This window comes from Gadus chalcogrammus, chromosome 3, assembly GCF_026213295.1.
Source record: "Gadus chalcogrammus isolate NIFS_2021 chromosome 3, NIFS_Gcha_1.0, whole genome shotgun sequence".
NCBI classification, from domain to species: Eukaryota; Metazoa; Chordata; class Actinopteri; order Gadiformes; family Gadidae; genus Gadus; species Gadus chalcogrammus.
Window position 1 is genome coordinate 17,012,269 of NC_079414.1, and position 24,171 is coordinate 17,036,439.

Consider the following 24,171-nt stretch of genomic DNA (forward strand, 5'->3'; position numbering starts at 1 on the left):
TTGTGTACACATGTGTTTCAGTACATATATATATATGTGTGTTTTTGTGTACCCGTGTGTGTTAGTATATATCCCGGTGTGTGTGTGTGTCCACGTGTGTGTCAGCATGTATCGGCGTGTGTGTGCTGGAGGCTCACGGTCGGTGAGGGTGTCGTTGACGGTGATGGTGGTCTTGCTGGGCTCCCCCAGCACAGCGTTCATGGGCATGCGGAGAACCAGGTCGAACACCTCGGGGCCCTCCAGCTCCGGCTGGCCCAGGTCATCCAGGATGGTCACCCTGAACGTCTGCATGGTCACGCCCGGAGCAAAGTCCAGGTTACGGCTGATGCCCACGTAGTCCAGACCCGCTGTCCAGAGAGAAATGTGGCGTTACACAGGGGAGCATTTCCACCGATCGCCACCCACACAGGCAATAAGCTCTGAAGTGACCCGGGTTGGATTCTGACCTGTGACTTAAATGTCCTGTAAGGGAAGGCAGTCCATGAAATATAAAGCCCATAAAATATAAAGAAAACAAAGATTGATTTGAACTGAAACACTGTCAACACTAGTACTTATGCTTCAAGTTTAAAGCACGAACATCCCAATGCTTAAAAAATAAAAGCATGAACACAATGGAAAACAAAAGTAATGGAATTATGTACAAACAGGATATGCATTAATGTGTGACTGGCGAATGAGACCAAAGCAGTTGTAGTTGGTGTGACGCCATTGGAGATGGTGGCTTCCTGTCTTACCTTCGGCGGAGACAGGCTCGCTCTTCCGGGAGCGCACGGTGACGGTGGCGGTCTTGGACAGGTCGGTGCCGGTCCTCCACACCCTGACCTCCACGTAGCCCGCACTTTCGTCCACAGAGTACTCCGGCTCCCCAAAATAAAGAGAGGGCTCTGGGGGTCAAGGTTCAGAGGAACAGAGGTCAGTTTGGTTCGTGCTTAATTTCAGGAAAGGTGGATTCTTTACCATTTGATTTGAATGAACAGAAGCTGTTATGGTCATTTTGTCTGGATAAACGGCTATATATTTTAACCGCAGAGCTTGACAGGTTATTTGGTGTTTACACCGTTAAGTCAGTTAATGTGTATTGCTACACCCTGTATTACTTTGAATTACGTCCTATTGACAGATAGTAGCATGCCTAGCTAGGGTCGGATCGAGTTAGTGACACTGCATCGTTGTGATCCTCCCCCTTTGGGTGCGCACACACACACACACACACACACACACACACACACACACACACACACACACACACACACACACACACACACACACACACACACACACATACACACACAAACACACACACACACACACACACACACACACACACACACACACACACACACACACACACACACACACACACACACAGACCACTCCATCAGATACCCAAGGGCTCAACGTGGACTTAAATAACAAAGTGTGTGTGTGTGTGTGCATATGTCTGCACTTGCATGCACAGCAGTTTGGCAAGAGGAGAGGGATGTGGTTTGAAGATGGAGCATCTGATAAGACAGAGAGACTGGGGAGAGAGGAGGGGGGGAGCGGGGGGCGGGGGTTTGCTGCCGGAGACAAGGAGCAACTTCTTCTTCTTACAGAGGGCAAGGCTTCAGACCCCTGGAACACACACTCACTGCATCTCTCCTCACCAGCCCATATACGCACTACTCTCACCCCCAGTTCTGTGGCGGTAAAAGTTTTCACATAATTACCCTTTTCATCAACAACTCACTAAAGGGCTTCTCCATGAGAAAAGCAACCCATGTGAAACATACGCCATGTGAAATCAGGAGTGGATCAGGATTGGAGTGGATTGTACGCATTGTCAACCTGTTTGGGACCCAGCCAGCCAGCCGTCAAGCTGACTTGGGGGGGAGGGGAGGGGCGGAGGGGGGAGGGGTAGGAGTGGGAGGAGGGGTAAGGGAAGAAATGAAAGCATGCAACCCTGAAGACCCCTGGCCTGGCACCCATCCACAGGTTCACTTCGCCGGGATGGTGGTTGTACACACGCATGGATACACATAAACAAACTTTTGCACAAACACACACACGGACAGACAAATGACCACAGATAAACACAAACACAGACATCGCGCACACACGGCACTTCCTCCAGCTTTATGGAGGGGGAGTTACAACAGGGACCCACCAGGAAGCCATGCCATAATGGAGGACGTTTACCCAGGGCAGGCTCCTCTTGTCTCGTCATGTGTCTGGGAATGCACCCCCCATTATTTATCCACAGTCAAGTTTGATTGTTACTCCAGTTCCACATTCCCTGGGCGGGGCGTATACTCCAGCCCGCTCGTCTGTCTCTAGAACTACCCGGTCCAGGAGGTAAACACTGTGGTGGTGGTGGTGGTGGTGGTGGTGGTGGTGGTGGTGGTGGTGGTGGATGGAGGACGAGGGATGAGAGAGTGGGGGGACTGGAGTGATTCGTTCCAAAAGCTTGACTAGGCTAGTGTGAAGCTTAAGGCTTGCAAGCAGCTATTCATTGGATTTCTAACTGATTATTTTCACAGTGGGATCCAAACATTAAAAAAGCAATCGAAAATAGTGACACATTTCACATGGGGTCTCTCTTCAAAGGGGCCATTTCAAAATAAAAGACCCTCCGCTACAACCATAAAGCTCCACGCTGCAGTGAATACCATCAGAGGGCCAGTGCCAAAACATGCCTATCATTGGACAAAAAAAAAAGGCCTGCACAATAAGGTCTTTTCTCCCTCTTCTCCACCACCACCACCACCATCACCACCCCCACCACCTGCCTTTTGGACCCTCAAACAAAGGGATGTGCTCTGTTTCTCCTGTACTTCGCTGGATGCCTTTGAATGGGGAGAACCAGGGGGGCCAAGGGGCTCAAGAAAACACATCTCTCTCCGATGTCTTGTATCTGTCGTATAGGGGAGGAAGGATAGCATAGCGCTAGCAATTGGGCTATTTCCCCCCTCGACACCTGTTCACCGCTATCTCGTTGCTGGCCGTAACGGGCGGACCCCCCCATGAGAGTGGCCCAATGGACGGTGGTGTTGCTGGGTGATCAAGCGGTGTTCATCGGGTCGGAGGTGTCAGTTAGGAAGGTGGAGGTAATCAAACAATCATTGCCGTCGCTCCTGGCTTTATTATAACTCTTGTCAATATAATTTGTCTTTGTAAAGACATTGTTGTGCCGATTCTTCCTACCAAATGCCCGCCACAATTGTACATAATAGCAATACAGCACTAAGGTCTTTGTGATAAGACATTTTGTAAAATACTGTTGCATAGCAATTTACTTTAATCTTGTTGACAAACAACTGACTGATGCACATCTATGACAAAAGATGAAAGTGCAAACTATTGTTAGCATTTGTTGCAAACACGCTCATGCTGAATGCCCTTTGACCGGATTTATTTAGTCATTTTGATTCATTGAATTATATGATGGATGTTTAAGTCAAGCCAGGAGAGTCCTTTGGAACTTTCGGTCACTATCAGCAAAGAACAGCACTATTTTGTGTCTTGAGTGCACATAGTTAGAATTAATGATGTGCAAAGTCTTGCCAAGTTCAGCAGGGGCTGGGATGCAACGGAGGGATGGGTAACAGGATCACTGGCATCTGCTTGGATAAGCTTTAACTGCATCATAAACACAGTGCATGTATACCTCTCTGCCTGCATGCAAGACTTACTGCAGGCACTAAGCTAGGATCATGCACAGAATGGGCTCACATTGCCTGAGAGGTTCATACATTCCGGCGCATCATCATATTATTCATCATGTCCATCTTAGAGCCTGTAAGAGGGGGCTCATAATCTACACTGAAGACGAGAGATATGCGTAACAGAAATGTTCTGTCCACTCAGATATATACTATACTCATTGTGCTTTAATATCAAAGTGGTCAAGGAACCTAACTGAAAGATGAAGAATAGAATAATAATATTGTGACCTTTCAGAACCACTTTTCAGGAGTAAAAATCACTTCAAGCTCATGAAAAGGGAATCCACATCTACCAATTCATGTTTTATCCTTCATCGTGGTTTGCATAAATCCTACTGCAACACCTATAATGAAACATGAGAATATCACGTCACTGCAGCGCGCAGACTGTGTCCATTAGCTCCGCCCCCTCCTCATTCACTCCCCCCCCCCCCCCCCCCCCCCGTCGAACCGCCACTCACCGTCGTCGCTGTCGGCCAGGATGGTGACCTTGGCGCTGGGGAAGGCGGCGCCCAGCTGGCCCCCCATGGGCATGCTGAGGGTGACGTTGAAGCTCTCCTCGCCCTCGTACAGGGAGTCGTCGATGACGATCACGCGGCAGAACTTCTCCCGCTCGTCCTTGTCGAAGCGCAGCAGGCTGGTGTGGTCCTCGGCCCGAGTGATGTAGTCCGAGTAGGACAGCACCGTGCTCGGGACGGTGCCCGTGGCAGAGGCTAGGGGGGGGGGGGGTTAGAAGGACGGGGGGGGGGGGGGGGGGGTTGTCGTAAGAGTTTGTCGCTGTGTAAAATGAATGGATTAGCTGTTTGCTCGGAACAACTTCTGTCATCGTCACGATTTGGAGATGTATGATTTGAATTTAGTGTTTAGTTGATGCTTTTATCCAAAGCCTTACAGTTCTTAGTTTTTTGGACCTATTATTCCTGAATGAACAAGTAGGGTTAATAGGGTATCTTGCTCAAGAGGCCTTCAATTTAGATTGCATACATTGGGGTTGACACCTACAATCTTTCTGCTGGGACTAAAATACCCTTCATACCACCATCATAGTACTACTATTGTAGCCCCCGAAACAACCTTTTAGACGTTGATTTGGAAAAGGCATATCTTTCTACTTTTCTGTTAACCAACAGTGTCCACTCTGGGGAGAAGTGTACATCGTTTGGCATGGCCTTAGCTCGCCCAACAGGCAGTAGCAGATGATGTGTTACCCTGCTGGGTGTGGCAGACCACCATGAGCTCCTGGCTGGCATCTCCAGAGCGGTGCACGGGGATCAGCAGCTCTCCAATGTCCTCCTCAATCCTGTACTCAGCCTGAGGGATGAACACTGTAGACTCTGAGGGAAAAACACCAATGTCACACTCATTACTACCGTACTTCATCAAAAGCAATGTACAGTGAATTTCTTCATATGCATGTCATTCATAAACAGGCAGTCAGAGATTATGGCCCCTTGCTCAAGGACCCCTACGACGGGTAGACTCTTTGGGCCTCAAACCCAGAACCTTTCAGCTGGGAGTCAAACACCCTAACCGCTAAACTATCATGGAACATAGTGCATAGGTCAAGGGTCAAACATGAACTCTCACCATCTCCGGGGTCTATGATCTCCACGGTGGCGACATCAGGGAACTCCAGCACAGCCATCACCGGGTCGGACAACTGGATCTCGAAGGTCTCCGAGACCTCGTACTCCCGGTCCGTGAAGATCTTCACCTTCCAGGTGGCCGTGGTCTGCCCCGGGTTGAACTGCACCTGCTTCTGGGCCTTACCACGGAAGTCCTTGTCTTTCTTGGCTGTGCCGTCCTTGGTAGCAATGCCTGGAGTTGAATCATGGATTGTGTACTTGATACTTCTACATTTACAGCTATTACAATCAGCTGAGCTATGGGAACACGTTCTGTCTTTTTACATCCCATTTATGTATTTCATTATAATACATACATTTATAATACACTTAAGAATAAATGAATGAATCAGATTTTGTCTTTAGCATGTGGCCATCGGCAAACAGTCAAAGACCTTGTGATAACCTAATTCTTGACTCTTGTGTGAACTTACTGACAAAGGACGTCTCCCCTAAGAAGCCCCTCCTTCTGAGCGTCACCTCCAGGAACTTGACGTCCTCATTCACCAGGTAGTACTGCGTCTCCAGAGAGATCCACGCCCAGTTCAGCCGGAATGGCTGGGGCTTCAGTTTGTTTCCACCTTGAAGAGGAATAACATTGAAGTATTCATCAGTTCATATCGGAGGACTTATTACGCAAAGGATGACCCAAACATTAGAGTGAGCATATTGCATTTGTAAGAGATAACGTGATGATAGCTTTACGCTATTATTAGCATCATCATCCACAACGAGCATATCTTCTTTTATTATATTCCACTCTATCAGTTTAGAGCCTAATCTCTTTCTATAAAACATAGGGACTGAGTTCGAACAGAACGGACTTAGGCAAATGAGACTGAATGGACCCACAGAATAAATCACATACTGGCACAGGTTCATAGAGATAGGTAGAATGCTACAGGATTGTTTAATTGGATTGATCCTTCGCCATCCTCCCCCGTGCCCCTACATGACCTATGATCCTTCTTATTTGACTCTCTCTTTCTAATCCCAGCTAATCCCATTCCCAGCAGGACGCCGCAGGGTAACACTGTTCAGGCACACATCAAAAACTCTCAAAGACGACCCATGTGTCAACTTTCCTCTTTTAATAGAATAGTCTTTGTCCAGAGAAGTTCATATAATAAATGTGTCTCTGTGGAGAGCACCGACAACCAGTCTCCGTAACACCCAAACCCAAAGCAATGCATGAAGCTTTCTGAGGGAAAAGTGGATGGAGCTGTCTCTCTTATCTTTAGAAGTGTCTGTAGGCTGTAGGTCACACTTCTAACCCGTGAGTCACCTGCCACATAACCCTGGCTCCAGGTCCATTCCTGTCCTAAATCCACACCATCCCGTGACTACCTCATGTAATCCATCAAAAGAATCTACGTCAAGCCCCTTCTGTTCATTCCCTTAATGGCTGATGGTTCAGGGGCACTTCTTTCTCAGAAGTGTTCGCTGATTGTTAGTTGTCTTAGTCCCAGCACCGGCCTGTCATCTGATGTTCAGAGAGGCATGGAGACCTGAAGCTTTGGGCACGAAAGAACCTTTTGTGCTTAGCGGTTACCTTTGGATAAGGGAGGTGAGAGAAGGGTCAGATTTGGTTCGTTTTGGTCACAGAGGCCACTAATGATTCACTAGCAATTCCACAGTGGCTCAGTGTCGATGAAGACAAGAAAACTGATTGATCCTCAACAGTCGAGGAAGACAAGGTATCGGGTTCCGCAATTTGTCAAGTCAAAATTTAGTGGCGGGAAAAATGTTTAGCCTAGAGTGAAGAGCATCCATCATGGCTGTTGGAGGACAGCGGGTAGGTGGACAGCGCGCTCTTTGGAGAACAATGGCGAGCAGCAGCATCTGCTCCTCAAACCACAGGAGAGCCAGCATGGAGCTCCCTCCGACCCAGGATAAGATCTAAGGATCTCTTCCCGCTATGTGACTGGGAAGAATGAAATCAGTGTGGGGAACTTAGCGTGTCCGTTTACAATGGGATAGGGCCGCTTCCTCTAGCATGCATGTCAACATAGTAGCTTGGACCGGGCCAAGACACAACAGAGGAATAGTATAGTAGCATGGGGAGTTTAGCTCCCAACCGAAAGGGTACTGGGTTCTATCCCTCACGTCCGCAGCCTAACCTGCACGCATCCAGTGGTGTAGTCTACGTGATACGCAGGTATACGCCGTATACCCACTAGGAACACACCAGGATTTGCGTATACCCACTTAAAAATGTGCACGGATACGTACTAATCGTCTTGTGACAGATCTTTCACTTCTGTGTTTATTTTTCACAAATACCGGTTGGGTATAACTGCAATAAAATACTTTTAGCAGGGGAAGTTATCTCCTACATTCACCATTCATAAAATTCCCCCTGCGCGCTCGCGCTCTGCCCTGTCTCTGTTACGAAAGTGCCCCTGCATCTCTGCATGTTAGTTGGTGGTATATCTCCTTGTTACTTTTAGATGAGAACCCCTGGCCAGCCTTGCGGACTGGGTGTCAGACTAGGGAATTTAAAAACAGGCATCCTTGGTTAGAGTGGAGGGAAAAAAAGTTAGGTAAATGTCAGCCAATATGCAGTTGGTATACACAATTGAAATTCATAATGTTAAACACTATGCAAATGAGAGTATAGCTAATTCATGGTCATTTTTAAGGTGCCGTAATTTCACACTTTTACACAATTCAATTACTGTATGGTATGTTAGATATCAACAGTAAGAGCTAAAATTAGAGCAATTGAAAGAGTGAAACATTAGTCTCCTGTCATCTCCTTCTCATGCACTCGTTAGCAATGGTTGTAAACAGTTCATTCAATAATTTTTTGTAGATTTTGTCCTTGTTTAGCATGTGCTATTGCTACTATAGATATACAAAGGACAACTTGTAATTTTTGTGTTCTATTTGTTCATACTGTTATTAAAACTGATAAACCTATTCAGATTTCCATGGTTGTTGATAATCGTTATACTCTTAAATCAGCGGGTTGTAGACCCCTGCGTTTGTGAGTGTGGTGCGACACCCCATAAGCGCCACACACGTACACATACCGGTGGGACGGGTTTGTACGAGGCTGGGAGGGAATCATCACAGTATACCCACTACAATAAAATAGACTACACCACTGCAGGCATCCTACCTGCCCTTTAGTCTCATGTATTGGAATTCCCTTTATGGTGCTTTGGATCAACGTGCATGGTAAATTACTAGCTAGTAAAATATACTTTGTACTTTCGATTTTGGTGGCATTTATTTAGGAGTAATGAATTAATTATTATATTATAAATCTGACCCATACATATTCAACATGCCCACAAATACACCCACCGACCCGTGGGCCATGCAGACATTGACCTAACCTTGATTTTGGCTAGGAGACATGGTGCCCACTGGTAACCTAGACCATGCTCAAGTTACAAGTCACGGCTGTCCCTTTCTGAATGCCTCAACTTGATATTCATACATAAATGTTAAACGAATGTTTATTCATGGATCAGCCTTCAAACATTCCGAGTTTTAATGGATAATCAGTAAAAGAAAATCTATAAATTTAAAGGGCATTTTTTTTATAAAAAGATTATTTTTTTATAAAGATTACAAAATTATTATTATGACAGTGTAGACATATATAAAACACATAAAAAAGTGTTGCGTATAGTGTAATTAGTGTGATTTAAAAGCCTATGCTTAGCCTATATCAGCCGCACTTGCCGTGAACTTGAAAGCTACTTTGACCTGCAGTCAAAAGACTACAAATATCAAACTGTAGTTTTTTGTTGCGGAGAAAGTGTGCTGTGTCTTGCAGAGGTAATACAAGTGAAAGACATAGAGAGGGGTCATCTAGGATTATTGAATAAGGGCTGCAGTGTGTACATACAAGAGCCCTCTGTTTCAGTGCTCAGTGATCTGGCAGCTTACAATTTTTAAGACACAAAGAAGAAACGGTATTGGGTGTTTTTTTGCGTCTTGTTAATATCTCATATGCAGTGATACTGGCTTCAGACTCTGCTCTGAGGTATTGGTTTCTTCAGGTTTTTAGTACCGTCGTAACAGCATTGAAATCAGCGATGTGTATGGAATGCGTCAAACACAGCGGCATTCAACTATAAGTGTCTGAGCAGCTTAACCCTCTTTTGAATACAACGCAAACAAACACACCAAACCACGCAGACACACCGTGGCGTTATACTATATTGGCCGAAGGAGCCAGACGGAGCTTGACCCATCCACACACACCTCACCGCAGGTGTCCCCTCGTCGGGACGTCAAAGAATATACTAAAAGACAATTCGACATCACAAAGCCATTTAATAGTTTGTGTAACCACTCTTAAACAGCGGCTTTCATCGAATTCCGATTAAAATTCAACAATTCTAATGAAAACCCTCTTTCTATCTTCCACAATATCCATTGTTCCTCATGAGGACAATAACTAAATAACTCCCTCTTAGGGAACAATAAAGGTTGCCCCAGTGCAGGTCTGCTGATGGTGACCCCCATGTCACTGGAGGAATTTACTGGGACGAAGACCAGTCGCAGATTGCCACAGTGAAGCCGTCTCCGTGACATCTGTCACTCTCCAAGAGTGGTCTTTTCAGTGTGTTTACGACTTCCAGTTTAGAACCAGGTGCTGCTCCCTTACACGGCTCCCAAGAACTCTTTTGTCTTCAGAAATGTACAAATAAACACTCTATGGAACTACAGCTATAAGCATTACAGCTATAAGCACTTTGAGTCTGCCTCGTGTATGAAAAGTGCTATATAAATAAAGTTGCCTTGTATTGCCTTGCCTTGCCTACATTTTTTGTCTCCCATGCCTCTTTTTAAAATGTGGTTAATCTTAACTCTTGACTCTGTATTTAATTGCTAACCACTCAATAATCGATCAATCCTTTCTCCGTCTCTTTCTCATCTCGTCTTTGTGTGGGCGTCTGTGTTTGCACTTGCACGTGCAACAAAACCTTTTCTTCTCGCCACAAAATTACGACAGTGGCAGCTAAAGTGACAGCTGTACTCCTCCCACCAGCCACCAGTCTACCCCCCCCACCCCCCACCCCCACCCCCACCCCCACCCCCACCCCCACCCTCCCTACAGGTCCGCTGGCCTCCCGCATGCCGGCTCTGTGTGTGTGGAGGCCCTGGAGAGGCATAGGAGACAGCAGGCCGCAGCCTGGGTGGGCTCTGGCCATGGCTCTCTGTCTGTCTGTCTGTCTGTCTGTCTGTCTGCCTCCCTTTATGGCCTTCACTTCAGTTCAGCACAGTGCCAAGCTCCGACGTTAACCTTCTCCGCCATTCTTTTGAATGTGCAGTTAGAAATCAGGCTGGGAAGAGGGCATTGCCTCTTTAAATATAAAATGAGCTAATTTCAATAAATATAAGTGGCTTTTCCCTGTTTTTTGTAGGCACGTGTCTGAAATTCGTTTAATTCGTTGTAGTCATTGTTCACATTTAACATTTTTCCTTTGGGCTTTTTTTGTTTGAAATCGTTTGAAAAGTCAAAGGAGGCACAGGCTGACTAAATAAAGGCCTGCTTGACCTCTGGGCTAATTTACGGCCTCCTTTATTGGAATTTTTATGACAAACACTTGAACTGAACATCAAACATGTCCACGCTGTAGCTTCTCCTACGCGGCTCCTATTTCCTCCTACGCAATCGTTTCTCTGTGGATGAAAAGCTTTACGAGCGTAATTTATTTATTTTATGTCTCTGGTTCAGTCCCTTTGCCGCTGAGTGATTGACACTAATCATCACTACTAGCGCATGACGGACATCCTGAAAACCCTTTGAGTGTAAATGGCAGACTTCCATAATGCATGCACTCATTTGAAAGATGATTCTATCTTAGATGTCGTCTAGGGACTAGAGGGTTGACTAGAACTGACATGAAGATCAATTTATGAATAATACTAAAAGATGTACGTGTGTAATAATGTTCTATAGTTGAGGATAGTAAATGGACTTTACAGAAAGGCAATGTGAATTCACTGCATACAATGTCAATATTACAAGACCACAATTATACTGTTCTTCACAAATTACATCATTTTACATTCAACGTCTTAGAAATTCCAAAATCAAGAACAGCTAGAATTCAGTAACTCCATAAAGTATGTCTGCAGGAGGATAAAAGGATTCCCCCCCCCGCCCGCCCCCCCCCAGAACCCTCAGCCGACCTTAAGTCCTCTGTCAGCAGTGGAACCAGGAGACACATAAACAGTACAACCCCCTCTCCCCTCCCTCCCTCCATGCCAAGGACCTTTTGCAGCACGTTCTCTCATCGGCCAACTGAGACGGTATCCACACAGCGGGGTCCGCACCGCCATACATAGACGCCCTGGGCCAATGGGTCAGCCGCGGGGCGAATCATCAGCGGTGAGGGGCTCTGACGGCTCTGACGTCTGGCCACGCATGATGCAAGCAGCGGCAAGCTAAGGGCTAAGAATACATCCCCACTGAGTGACAAGAATGAGGGCCGCTCTTAAGATTACATTTCCCCATTAATCATACCGAAAAAATATAAATAAATGCTGCGCCGGATATGTTAAATTCTGGCATGCCCGGTGTCGGAGCACAGAGATGGGGGATGCGCCGTCGGTTGACACCGCCAGGTTACGACAACGCCGGCTCAATATAATCCCATCACAAGAGTAATGATCGAAAGGTAAGAATAGTAATGGGAATAGGAACAATTTCACGGAATTGTTTCTTGAGTGCCCGACGCTTAACTTGGCCTCCTCGCTGGATTCCACAGATTTCATCTCCAGACCGGCTGAGGGTCCGAGAGAGGGTTATGAGGAAGGGTGGGGGTATTAATAACTGTAATCATGGCTCATGGACGCCAGTAGCATGTGCTGTCATTTATACGACACAGGAGACCAGATACCCTCGAGAGCTGGGCCATGCGATCCACCCCCACTGTGCGACAAATCACGGGGGATACGCGGCCTAGGACCGACACGCACGCTCTACAGACATGAGTGGTGTCAACAGACGACGTGTGTGTGAACATAGAATCAAAAGGCCCACTGACAAACAGGGGAATGTATCGTTGCGGCCAATAAATAATAATTAAGTTGAGTAAGGAAGAAGGCTAGTATGGCAAGGAAATGTTTTATCTAGCCCAAGGCAGATCGTAGGAAGCAATCTCCCCATATCATGCTAACTCAAGCTTAAAGGGGAAGGACAATAATTAGCATAGCTATGCTCTGTCAGAGATAAGGTAAGAATAGCCACCGTTGCCATATATCATACACTCTGGGCCTAGCCTGCAGCTAACATTCATCATGACCAAAGCAGAGGTATGGGACAATGGGATAGAGAGACCGAGTAGATAGAGGGCGGGAGAGAGAGAGAGGGAATAGAGAGAGAGGGAATAGAGAGAGAGGGAATAGAGAGAGAGGGAGAGAGAGAGAGAGAGAGAGAGAGAGAGAGAGAGTAGAGAGAGCGAGCAGAGAGAGAGGGGAGAGAGGGAGAGAAGAGAGAAAGGGAAGAGAGAGAGGGGAGAGAGAGAGAAATAAAAAAGTTGAAACAGAAAAAAGTAAAGAATTAAATAATATATAATTTACTAGAGAGAGAGAGAGAGAGAGGGAGAGGGAAAGAGAGAGAGGGAGAGGGAGAGGGAGAGGGGTCACATCTAAATGATGCTATAAAGGGATTAACATGAGGGCCAGGCGACTGAAGGAACACAGTGTTGGTAGAGGAGGCATTAGGACCACTGGGATCAAGCACCAAACCCCAAGGGGGGTTGGGGGGGCTCAGCGTTGGCACCAGAAGCCAGTAAATCTCCCTGGGACTGTTGACACGGGTTGACGGGCGCCGGGATCAGAAGACACTGTTAGGAAGTATCATGGCTGTGACCAACTAGAGGCTTCCCGCCCGCCCACATAGTGTCAGAGGGTCGTGATTCCGTAATGTATGTCGATTTATAAAGCAGTGTGTATATGGATAATAAATGTTGCCATGTGCACTACATCAGAAGCAGCCGTGTATCTGTGTGTGTGAATGTGTTGATGCACTTGTATTCACACACACATACAAATAATACAAATACAAATACATACTTACATGCACAAACATACATACACACACCTACATAGACCGTCTGCCCCTAGCTTGTACTTAAATAGTCTGTTGGGTCCTTCCGTTTCAATGCTGCCCCGTCCCCATACTATGGAATACAAGCATCCCTGCAGTGAAAGTCTATAGGTTATCGGTCTATCTGGCGTTGGGTTGGGTTTCTATGGCGCTGAGAGTGGGGGGTCAGGGAGAGTGGGTGACACTGGGTGCTGAAAGGTAATCCCCTTGAACAGACACACACGTACAGACGCACACTTGCACGCGCACACACACACGCGCACACACACACACACACACACACACACACACACACACACACACACACACACACACACACACACACGCACACGCACACACACACACACACACACACACACACACACACCTGTCTGCCATAGGGATTCCACTTCCCTCCGTAGTCTCCAGGGTCTAGTGTGTTTGTGGCCCTGGAGTCTGGAGCCTCCAAGGGACCTACATACTGCCTACCCCCCCAACCCCAGTCTGAATGATCACATAACACCCAGCTCACTGGGGTCCACCCCCCACCCCAGCACTGGGAAGAGTATGCATATTGTTGCTACTGTCGGAAACGTATATAGACAGAGATGGGCTTTTTCGTCTTATCAACCTTTACCGGCTCCCTTCCTGCTATCTCTGCTCTCAATCGGTCAATCAGTGCGGATTCATTACAATTGTGCTGAAATCCAAGACCTTGTTTTTGCCTCTTGAGATTGGCAGTGATGTGGCGATGTATGCAAAGGGTTTTAATGACCGCTTCTCAGTCGCTATCACCTTGTTCCTCGATCTCCCACCTCCCCCCCCCATTCTCAAACAAGCAAGGGAGAAAAGGTATAGAAGATATCCCTTGGGAGAATGCTTGGCCAACCCGATACCTCTCCAGCCATAGCCTGTGGCGGGGTTCACCCCCTGTCTGACGGATCAAGGATTCATGGGTTACATGGCTACTTGTAAAAACACGCTTTTATCGTCTCTCTCTGTTTCTCCTCAAAGAGCATGCTTGTAAGAGGACTCTGGACCCCTGGCCTGAATGTGAATGAATATTTCCATTGATATTAGTACTTGATGCTAATGAAAGAAACCTCAGGAAGTTAGCTTTTATGCCTGGACAGTTGGGATTATTATGCAAAACGAAATACATCAAGATTTTACATCTACCTCCGATCTACCTACCTACCTACCTACCTACCTACCTACCTACCTACCTACCTACCTACCTACCTACCTACCTACCTACCTACCTACCTACCTACCTACCTACCTACCTACCTACCTACCTACCTACCTACCTACCTACCTACCTACCTCTCTATCCATCGGCACTACATTTATCAGTATTTGGGTGTCAGTATGTATTTGGTGCTGTGCAGTGATTGATTTAAGGTGCTGGCCGGGGAACATTCCAGCCACGGTGTCACGATGACGGGGTGAGAAGTTAAAGAGACGCTCCGAGCCGTCTTCCCTCTGGCTCCTGTGCAGGACGGGGGCTACCTATCTTCCTTCTCAACGTGACGGGAATGCTGACTGTACCTTGTCCGATCCCCTGACCTCCTCACTGGGACACACACATTGACACACTAACGTGGACGTGCACACACACACACACACACACACACACACACACACACACACACACACACACACACACACACACACACACACACACACACACACACACACACACACACACACACACACACACACACACACACACACACACCAACAAACACAGGTGAAGCACTCTTGTCTAGGAAGCATCTTCGATCTATCTATTTGATCAATGACATCCGTTTTGGCTACGGTCCTATCTTGCTATCTGATGTAAATCAATGTAAAGCTTACAGGTGTACCGCAACAGCAATACAAGATATTTCCTGACAAACATGCTAAATAGGGTCCATGGTTGAAAACGGAGATCCGGTGGAAAGGCCATCTTGTGTTTTAGTGTGTGTTTGCCCACTTGCTTGGCCCCATTTCTTGGAGGATCAGTTTATTACACCTACCCTTTACCATAGACTTAACCTAATTATCCTCGATATGCTTTCTAAATTCTATCCCCCAGAATCTCTTTTCTAAATAAACAGTCTAAGTTATTTAGAACAACTAATTTTTTTCTGCCTCCATCTCAACAGCTTAGCGTCACACTCTATTTAATCAGGCTAGCAGACCATCAGATCTTTCTCTGTCTACCTGTCTCTACATGTCTAGCCTAAAACAAGTATAGACCCCCACCCCCTACTCCTAGCCGCCTACCACAACACTTAGCATTCACCGGTCAAATGGATCTTTGTTGGATGTGGTTTTCTGTTTGTCTTTGTGTGTGTGTGTGTGTGTGTGTGTGTGTGTGTGTGTGTGTGTGTGTGTGTGTGTGTGTGTGTGTGTGTGTGTGTGTGTGTGTTTGTGTGTGTGTGTGTGTGTGTGTGTGTGTGTGTGTTTGGTCGTGGATGTGTGCTTCTTTTTTGCCGATGTTTGTGAAGTCTCTGGGTGTGTGTTGTGTGTGTGAGTTTGAAAACGCCTCAAAATAAGTTAAATACATTTGAGATGAGCTAAACTATGGCACTGTAGCATGTAGTCAGTGCGCTTGTTTGAGAGTAGAGGATGGTGGCTGGAGCAGTGACCCATCTTCAGCCTTCATGCCCTCAGTACGTGACCGATGGTCACTTCAAGAATTAAAGCCCTGAATGCACCCCCTGCACCTGGCTCTGACATTCTTTGTGTGGAGCTTTTAAAGTGGGACAGCAAACAGACTAAAGTGTTGTGCTAACGGAAGCTCTTGTCTGCCCTTCCTGTTCTCCTGTTCTATGCTCATCCTAGTAAAATAAACAGGTTGCATCTAACCCAAAGGTTGAGTGTAGTATCTAAACACTTTTCAACAAGGGTCCAATATTCAACCATTAACCATGAATAAATGAACATGAGTTAATGCAGTTAATTATTGTATCCTTATTCTAATGTGTGTATCCTGTTTTTGATCAGGGAGATAAACATATGCTAATTATTTTTAAATGATCTACTAAGGAACCTACTGAATTAAGCTCTACTTTATTTACTTAAGCAAACAGGTTGACAACTAACTTTCTCCTTAGGAAAAGTAAAGTGTAGATTCCAAATTTGACCAGGGGTTATAGCATGTTTTATGATGTGAATGATGATCTAAGTATCTTAATGAATGAAGCTTTCCATGATCGATAGTTAAATACTTAGTTAATAACGAAGCACCTTCTAAAGTCAATGCTGTTACTATGATTGACATGGGACTGTAGTGAAAATAGAGAGCAAACTGCCAGAAGGCCCAAACTCGTAACCCTCTCCCTCTCTCTCTTAAGTGACCCCGGTAATGATATTGGACATCCAAGCATAATTATAGACTACACTTCCCCTGCAGCATGGATTGCAATTACAGCTCTGAGGATCTCTTTAGTATTTACAGCTGATGTTAAAATAGCAGAAGCATGCCCCACCCACTTTCTTTTATTATCAAGCATTTAGTAACATTGCAATACACAGCAATGTTTTGAATATCTGCAAGGCAAGTTTTGAACGTGTTCAAGGTGTTAAAGGAGTGAAGGTGTTAAAATAGCAGAAGCATGCCCCACCCACTTTCTTTTATTATCAAGCATTTAGTAACATTGCAATACACAGCAATGTTTTGAATATCTGCAAGGCAAGTTTTGAACGTGTTCAAGGTGTTAAAGGAGTGAAAAAAAAATACTATAAGAGACTTTTTGTAATATGATGTTTCTCTAAACAAATGAAACACTACAAATGTCAACGTTATGAAGACTTTATCTGCGATAAACAATAAGCGATAAAAAAAGGTTTTACTGACCCTCAAAACTAGATGTTAAAATTGATTCAGTGAGAAAAATGGGGAAATCGCTCATATAATTCCCCACACATTAGGTTCCCCCCGGGCATCACTTCAAACAGACGAAGAAAGGGATTTCTAAGCAGTGAAAAGTTCTCAGCCAGGAAAACGGTCCCTATTGTTCAGTGACACTAAAGTGTACAGCTTTATTCCTCCCACCCAAGTTTCACCTCTTTCAGTTTTGCATAAACTTGAGCTTTATTTGACCGGTCCTTACTCTGACCCCTTTCCTTTAGCCCTGCTTCCCTTTCCATTGGGGGAAAGAGGAGCCTGGTGCCGGCAGCGCCTCTAAGCATAGCTTCAGTCATGGCCAACTGCCTTAAGTCTTTGTGATGCAAACATCTGGGAGACTGACAGGGGAAAGAAGTTTTAAGTTTTAAAGGGGAAACGCTTAGAGAAGGATATGGTTTTAGTTAACGTTCCCTTGAGGCAAGTGGTGGCTCAGGGGTCCATGGTGTCAACGAGGACAAGCTTTTAGACGAATATTTCGTGGTTCCTACCGTGGTCTTCAATGGTGAAGTAGAAGATGTCACTGGTGGCATTGCTCCCGTCCAACAGCACGTAGCAGATGTTCATGTCATCGATATCAGCTGACAGCGAGAAGAAAAAAAAGACAGTTTGAGATAGTTCACAGGTTTGATTTTCTTTTGCTTAAGTTACAGCCCTGAAGCTTTTTTGAAAATTATACTTTTGGGACAATAATAAACTAAACAAATTAGCTTCTGGGTGTCATTCAAATTGATACATTTATTTAAATTAATAATCTTGGAAATACGTTTATTTAACTATAAAAATTCACGGCATATTTAATTTAACTGGTAGCATTAAGAAAGCTAATTCTATTCATAATAATGATGATGGAAATTATACCTTTTTTTTATACGGTTTTGCTTACCTTGAGTGAAGGTTGTGATGCTGTCGTTGCCCACTGCCGTGTTGATGATCAGGCCATGCAGAGGCGTCTCCGTCACCACGTACTTCAGCACGTTACGGGGGCTGTCTCGGTCCTCGGACCTCAGGGCCTTGCTGGTCACAAGGAACCCCACGTGGCCTGAGGGCAGGAGTCTCAGGGAGGCCGCAGCCTTGTTGACGACAATCTGGGGGACGCCGTTGTCCACTGTGTTGACCCGAATGGTCATCATCTGGGGCTTCCGTGTCTCGTACACGGTGTCGGGGAAGACGTAGAAGTCGGTGTGCGTGCCGTCGGTGACAGTGAACGAGAAGCTGTCGTCGCTCGTCTCTGTACCGTCGTGCTTGTAGGTGATGAGGTTTTCGTTCAGGTCCTGCTTGGTGAAACTGGTTATCGGTTGTGTTTTGTTGAAGAGCAGCTGTCCATGGACAGGCACCTGGGTGATGATGAACCTCAGATTTTTATCCGGTGTATCGCGGTCCTCTGCCGTCAACTCAAACGGGGTGATGAGCTTGGTTTCTCCCTCTCCCACCACCATTTTGTTAATAGTAAGGACTGGTTTCTTATTGTCCACGTCGGTGATGGACACTCTAAAGGTACGGAAAACCGGGTTGTAACCATCTGTGACCTCAAACTCAAAGCTGTCCATCTTCATCTCGTCGTCCGAGGTGTGGATGTAGTAGACCTTGTTGCCGGCCAGTTGTAGTTGGGTGAAGGTGGAGATGGGAACACCTGGGTGGTCGGTGCACTCCAGGTGCCCCCTGCTGGGGGCTCGAGTGATGCTGAAGCTGAGGTGTTCATCTGGAGAGTTAATGTCAGTGGTGCTCAGGAGATCAGTGGTCAGAGTTACTCTACCTCCTTCTTTCAGAGTCACCCCTTTGTTGATAACATCAGGGAACACCATGTCAATACTACCTATGTTGATGTAGAAGTAACGGTCAATAAGGGGATTAATGCCATCTGTGACATCGAACTTCAACAGGTCACGGATGCCCTCTTGGCCTGTGTGCACATAATGGATCAGCTGTCTGTCAATTTCGTCCTGCGTGAAGTTCATGCCAAGGGTGATATTACCAGTAACATCTCCGAACTTGGTGATGCGTTGAAGATATCCTTGAGTTGGGCCATAGCGCATGACATATGTTAGTGTTTTGTCCTCTGAGTCAAGGTCTGTGGCCTTTAACACCTTATTGCTGATTATTTTCGTCTCTCCAATTTCCACTTCAAGTCCATCATTTATGGCCATCCTGGGCGTCTCATCATCAACGGAAATGACCATGATGATCACTTTCTTCGTCACAGTATTTTTCCCATCCGAGAGCCTTATTTCAAAGCTGTCCTCTGTGGTCTCTGAGTCATTGTGTTCGTACACAATGTTGGAGCCCTCTTTGATCTGTTCCAAGTTGAACTTGGTCACCGGGACGGATCCAGTGCTGAGTTGCTGAACTATAACACCATACTTTGGGTTTTTGATGATCTCAAATTCCAGCTCATCCCCAGGGATGTCCGAGTCAGCACCATTCAGGATTGGCGTATCGATGACCAGACTCATACCCTCCATGACTACAAACTCACGGACGAAAATCTCAGGCTTTTCATCATTAGCTGGGATGATGACGATAGGGAAAAAGTGGCGCTCTGAGAAATTGATACCATCTGAGCAACGGAAGGTGAACCTGTCCTCCACCGGTTCCACTCCTTTGTGGATGCTCTGAACATAATAGATATGGCCGAGGCCAATGTCCTTGACACTGAATGCAGTGATGGCTGTGCCGGCCCTGGACTTCTCTGAGCCTGGGGCTGGAGAAACGTTCTCCACATAGCCAGAGGTGGGCTGGACAATGATGGTGCAGAGGATATCTTCGTTTTCTGTGTCAATGTCCTCAGTCTGGATGTGCTCCAGAGTAATAACATTCTTCTCCCCCTCAACAACCACAAACTGATCTCCGACAGTAACAACCGGTGGAACGCTGTCCACCGGAAGAATGGTGACGTAAACCCTCAGCCCTTGGATCTTGTTCCCCCCGATCACCCACTGTTCCGACATGTCGGACAGAGTCAGGTTGAACGAGTCTTCCTCTCTCACTGGCCCAATTTCCCCCGATGTGTGGGCGTACACCACCACACCGGTTATTATATCCTGCTGGGTGAATCTTTCAGCTGGGACTCCGTTGACCAGGATCTCACCCATCCTGGGCGGCTCCTCCACTATAAAGGTCAACATAAGGTCGTCTGTATCTTCGTCGTGGCCCTGAATGACGTTATTTGTGATTTCTGTCGCTCCATTCTCTAGGACATCTATGGAAGCGCCAAGCAGCCCATCGGGGAGGGTGAGGGTGGGGCTCTCATCATCCACAGGCTCAATGCTAATCTTGATGATGATGGGAACCTCGTGGAAACCATCGCTGACATCCAGCTTGATGACATCAGTCAGGGATTCCTTTCCACTATGTATGTAAGACAGGTGGGAGTTGGCTATGTCTTCAAGCACAAATGTCTCTCCATTTGACATGTCAATGCCTAAGTACTGCAGGATACCATGACGGGGAACCTGGGTCACCGTGAATATAATATTTTCATCTTCGGTATCCTTATCAGTGGCGTGGAGCTCTTTTCTGCTGATAATATGCATACCTCTCTCCAAAACAGTGAATCCAGTGTTAGTTATCACCGGGGGTTTGTTGTCAACGGGCTGTAGGAAAATAGTGAAGACGCCATCTGCGGTGTTACCGGTGGTGTCCTCCACATTGAATGTAAACTGAACCACTTTAGGGGTGATTCCAAGTTCCTGGTCTGGGGGTTTATAAGCCACTTTGTGGTGGTTGATCTGCGCCTGTGTGAACTCTGTGATCACTGTGTCAGGGCTGTCGGTTAGAACGATCTGCCCCAGTTGAGCAGGGTTGTTCTCATCGGTGTCAGTGGGGGGCTTAGTGATGGTGTACTTAATGTCCCTGTCATCTGAATCCAGATCAATGTAGGCCAAAAACGCACTTCTCAAGTGTGTCAGCTCATACTCTTGGACTGTCATGTGAAGCGTGGCCCCAGCACTTAGCTCAGGTGCTAGGTCGTCCACAGGATGGATTTTAATGGTGAATGTGTGCTCTCCAGATTGGTTAGGAGGGTCATTATCGTCTTGCACACGGAATACCAAGTGGTCGATCACGGTGGTGGTGCTATGGGATCCGATGTGACGGTAGAAGAGCTTTCCGTCAAGAATATCTTGCTGAAACAACTCGGTCACCACCTGTTCAAACATCTCATCCGTCTCACTGAACAGCCAAAGAGAGGGGTCAGTGGGAGGCTCCACTTGTCTGAGGAGTAGCTGCCCTAGGCTTGAATAAGGAGCTTCTACAATAAATTTAATGGTGGAATCTTCTGAATCAATATCTGTGGCACTCAGGATGAATGGAGAAATCTGCATGACTTCATTCTCAAACAGAACCAGGCCTGTGTTGGCATTGATAATCGGGGGTTCATCGTCCGTGGGGGCGATAGTGATCGGAAACAAAAACTCCACGTCGTTACTACCGTCACTCATTCTAAAAATAATATTATCGCTGTAGGTGTCACTGCCGTCGTGCTGGTACACCACAATGCCTGCGTCTAAATCGGCAGGCGTGAAGAATTTTCTACGTGAGCCAAGTACAGTCAGTTGACCATGCTTTAGTCCATCAATAACGGTGATTCTCACGTCTTCTAGGTTATCCTCATCGCTGATCTCCAAATTCTGGGAGCTTGACAGGGCTCGTGACTGCCCCTCAAACAGCAACTGCCCTGTGTTCTTGGTTGCCACTGGAGCTAATGTATTCATAGGCTTCACCACAATCATGAAGGCAAAAGTATCAGACACAGCCCCATCCGTGTCTACAATTTCAAACTCAAGCTGGAAAATCCTCTCTACCTCTGAGTCTTCCGAGGGGGGCTTGTAGGCTATTTTGAGATCTTTAATGTCTCTTTGGTAGAAGGAAGTGATAGGCAGGTTCTGGTCGTCTGTGCTAATGATGTAGCCCTGCTCATAGCTGAGCGGGGAAGTGATGTTGAATATTAAATCATCCGGGTCTGACTCAGTGTCCTCAGCTGCCAGCATATCACTGGTGATAGCCGTCATCACAAACTGATCTATCTCCATCATCATCATGGCTACAAAGCTTGGTTTAGGAGCCGTGTTCTCCGCACCCTCTCTTATTCTTACCATCATCTGGAAATGCTCTTGCATGAGGGTTTTGCCATCAATGTCCTGCAGTTCTATCATCATGGGAATATAGTCTCTGTTAGGCGACTTAGTGTTTGCGGTGTGCTTATAGCGGATGCCTTGCTTAACAAACTCATCACAGTCAATCATCTGGCCGTTGGTGGAGTTATTCAAAAGCATGCCATACCTTGGAAGACCTCCGGCGCCGACCAGAGTTGCCATCTTACACTGTGTCACACCATCCTCAAAAGAGAACTCCAGACCCTTTTTGTCAATGGGGTTGCTGTTTCCGTTGAGCTTGTCCACAGACAGAGGCATATTCCTGGTTAGGATCTCCAGCTGCCTGAACACCACCTCCACCTCCAGCATGAAGGGGATGATCACTGTTTCCGTCTGGGAGTCGTAGCGCAGCTGAAGCTTCACCCGGTCCGTGCTGGGGCTCCGAGCACCGAAATGGATGTACTTCACTTCGTCTGTCCCAAACTCACATGGGAACCTCTTAGGGGACAGGGTCCCGGGCGTCTGGGCCAGTGGGTCGTTGTCCAACACGGTGATTTGACAGCGGTCCCCTGGCTGCACGTCTGTTACCAGGTCATTGATGGGGTCCAAAAAAACGGACCTCCCCAAGGGAACTCGGATTCCATTGTTGGCAACGATAATATCGTCTTTATTAAGTCCGGCTCTTTGGCGATGGAGGAAAGCTGGGTCATAGGGCTCAGCTCTGACCGATGCAAAGAAAGAGGCAACAAATACAAGAAGAAGGCATCTCAGAAGGGCCCTTGGTTGATATTTTTGCAGACAACCAGCCATATCCACTGCTAGTTGCTCTGCATTTAATGCAGAAATCAGTGGGAATACACACTGTCCTATCCACTAAAGAAAAAAAGAAAAAAGGTATCAGCAATGGAAAGCAATGTATTCTCTCTTCTCTCTCTCAATCTCTCTGTATCTCTGCTCTCTTGGATGGGCTGTGGCCCTACACACACTCTCTCCCACTCACCCAATGCATGTGTAGCAGTGGGACTGTGCAGGTAATAATGAAACACTAGAAAGTGCTAGAGCCTGACTCCTCCCTCTGCTTACGCAGCCAGGGAGCCGCCTGCCCCCTTGGCTAATTTAAGAAAGGCCATTGGACAGCCTGGGGAAGCACTACCCCCCTTTAGCCCACCCCAACTCCTCACAAAAATGCTGCATCAAAGGGTATTTTGTGGATTGGTGGGGAGAACGAAAGTATCACTGACAATCTTTAATTCCTGCCACATATTAAGTACCAACACGGAATAACTGAAAAATTATTATCAATCGATTACATGTGTTTAAGTCGCAACCTCTGTCATGAAGATATTTAGTTATTTCATGGATGGTTAATCGATAGTAATGGCATTACTAAAGCTATAACAAAGGAATGGAAAAGTCCTCCTGTTAAGCTAATGTTTTGTAAAAAAAAGTAGAGAGTAATATTCTATGGAGAAAAATATCTTAGGAAAGCATTTCATTCATTGTTATGGTATTTCTTAACCTGCTTTCATTAAAATCCCTAAATCACAGGCCAGCTGACATTCCTGTGCATTCCTGTAGTAGAAATGAATTTTTTTTAATGCAAATACAAAGTCAAACCTAAGCACAAGTGTACCCTCTTTGTAGGGGATGGTTTGAAGCCATAAAGACCATCTCTCTGGGACGTCCCGGCACCACAGGTCCCTGCGGTTTTCCACAGAGTAGCTAGCGTCTCTCTTCAGCTGGTCTGACAGGTGGATGCCTGGACCCAACAGACAAAAAGATCTAGAAG

At 46.4% G+C, this 24,171-nt stretch overlaps 1 protein-coding gene across 1 annotated transcript in view; it reads right to left on the reverse strand.

Annotated features, from left to right (window-relative positions):
• Positions 1 to 23,400, reverse strand: part of LOC130379468 (FRAS1-related extracellular matrix protein 2-like) — a 35,465-nt gene extending 12,065 nt beyond the window's left edge. The window contains exons 1-8 of the mRNA XM_056586316.1: positions 18,176 to 23,400; positions 17,781 to 17,870; positions 5,767 to 5,913; positions 5,295 to 5,525; positions 4,916 to 5,041; positions 4,169 to 4,420; positions 738 to 887; positions 138 to 347 (exon numbers count right to left, since the gene is read on the reverse strand). Of these exons, the coding sequence (XP_056442291.1) occupies positions 138 to 347; positions 738 to 887; positions 4,169 to 4,420; positions 4,916 to 5,041; positions 5,295 to 5,525; positions 5,767 to 5,913; positions 17,781 to 17,870; positions 18,176 to 23,192 (6,223 nt within the window). The 5' untranslated portion in view covers positions 23,193 to 23,400. The remainder of the gene's footprint in view (positions 1 to 137; positions 348 to 737; positions 888 to 4,168; positions 4,421 to 4,915; positions 5,042 to 5,294; positions 5,526 to 5,766; positions 5,914 to 17,780; positions 17,871 to 18,175) is intronic.
• Positions 23,401 to 24,171: the final 771 nt, after the last annotated feature.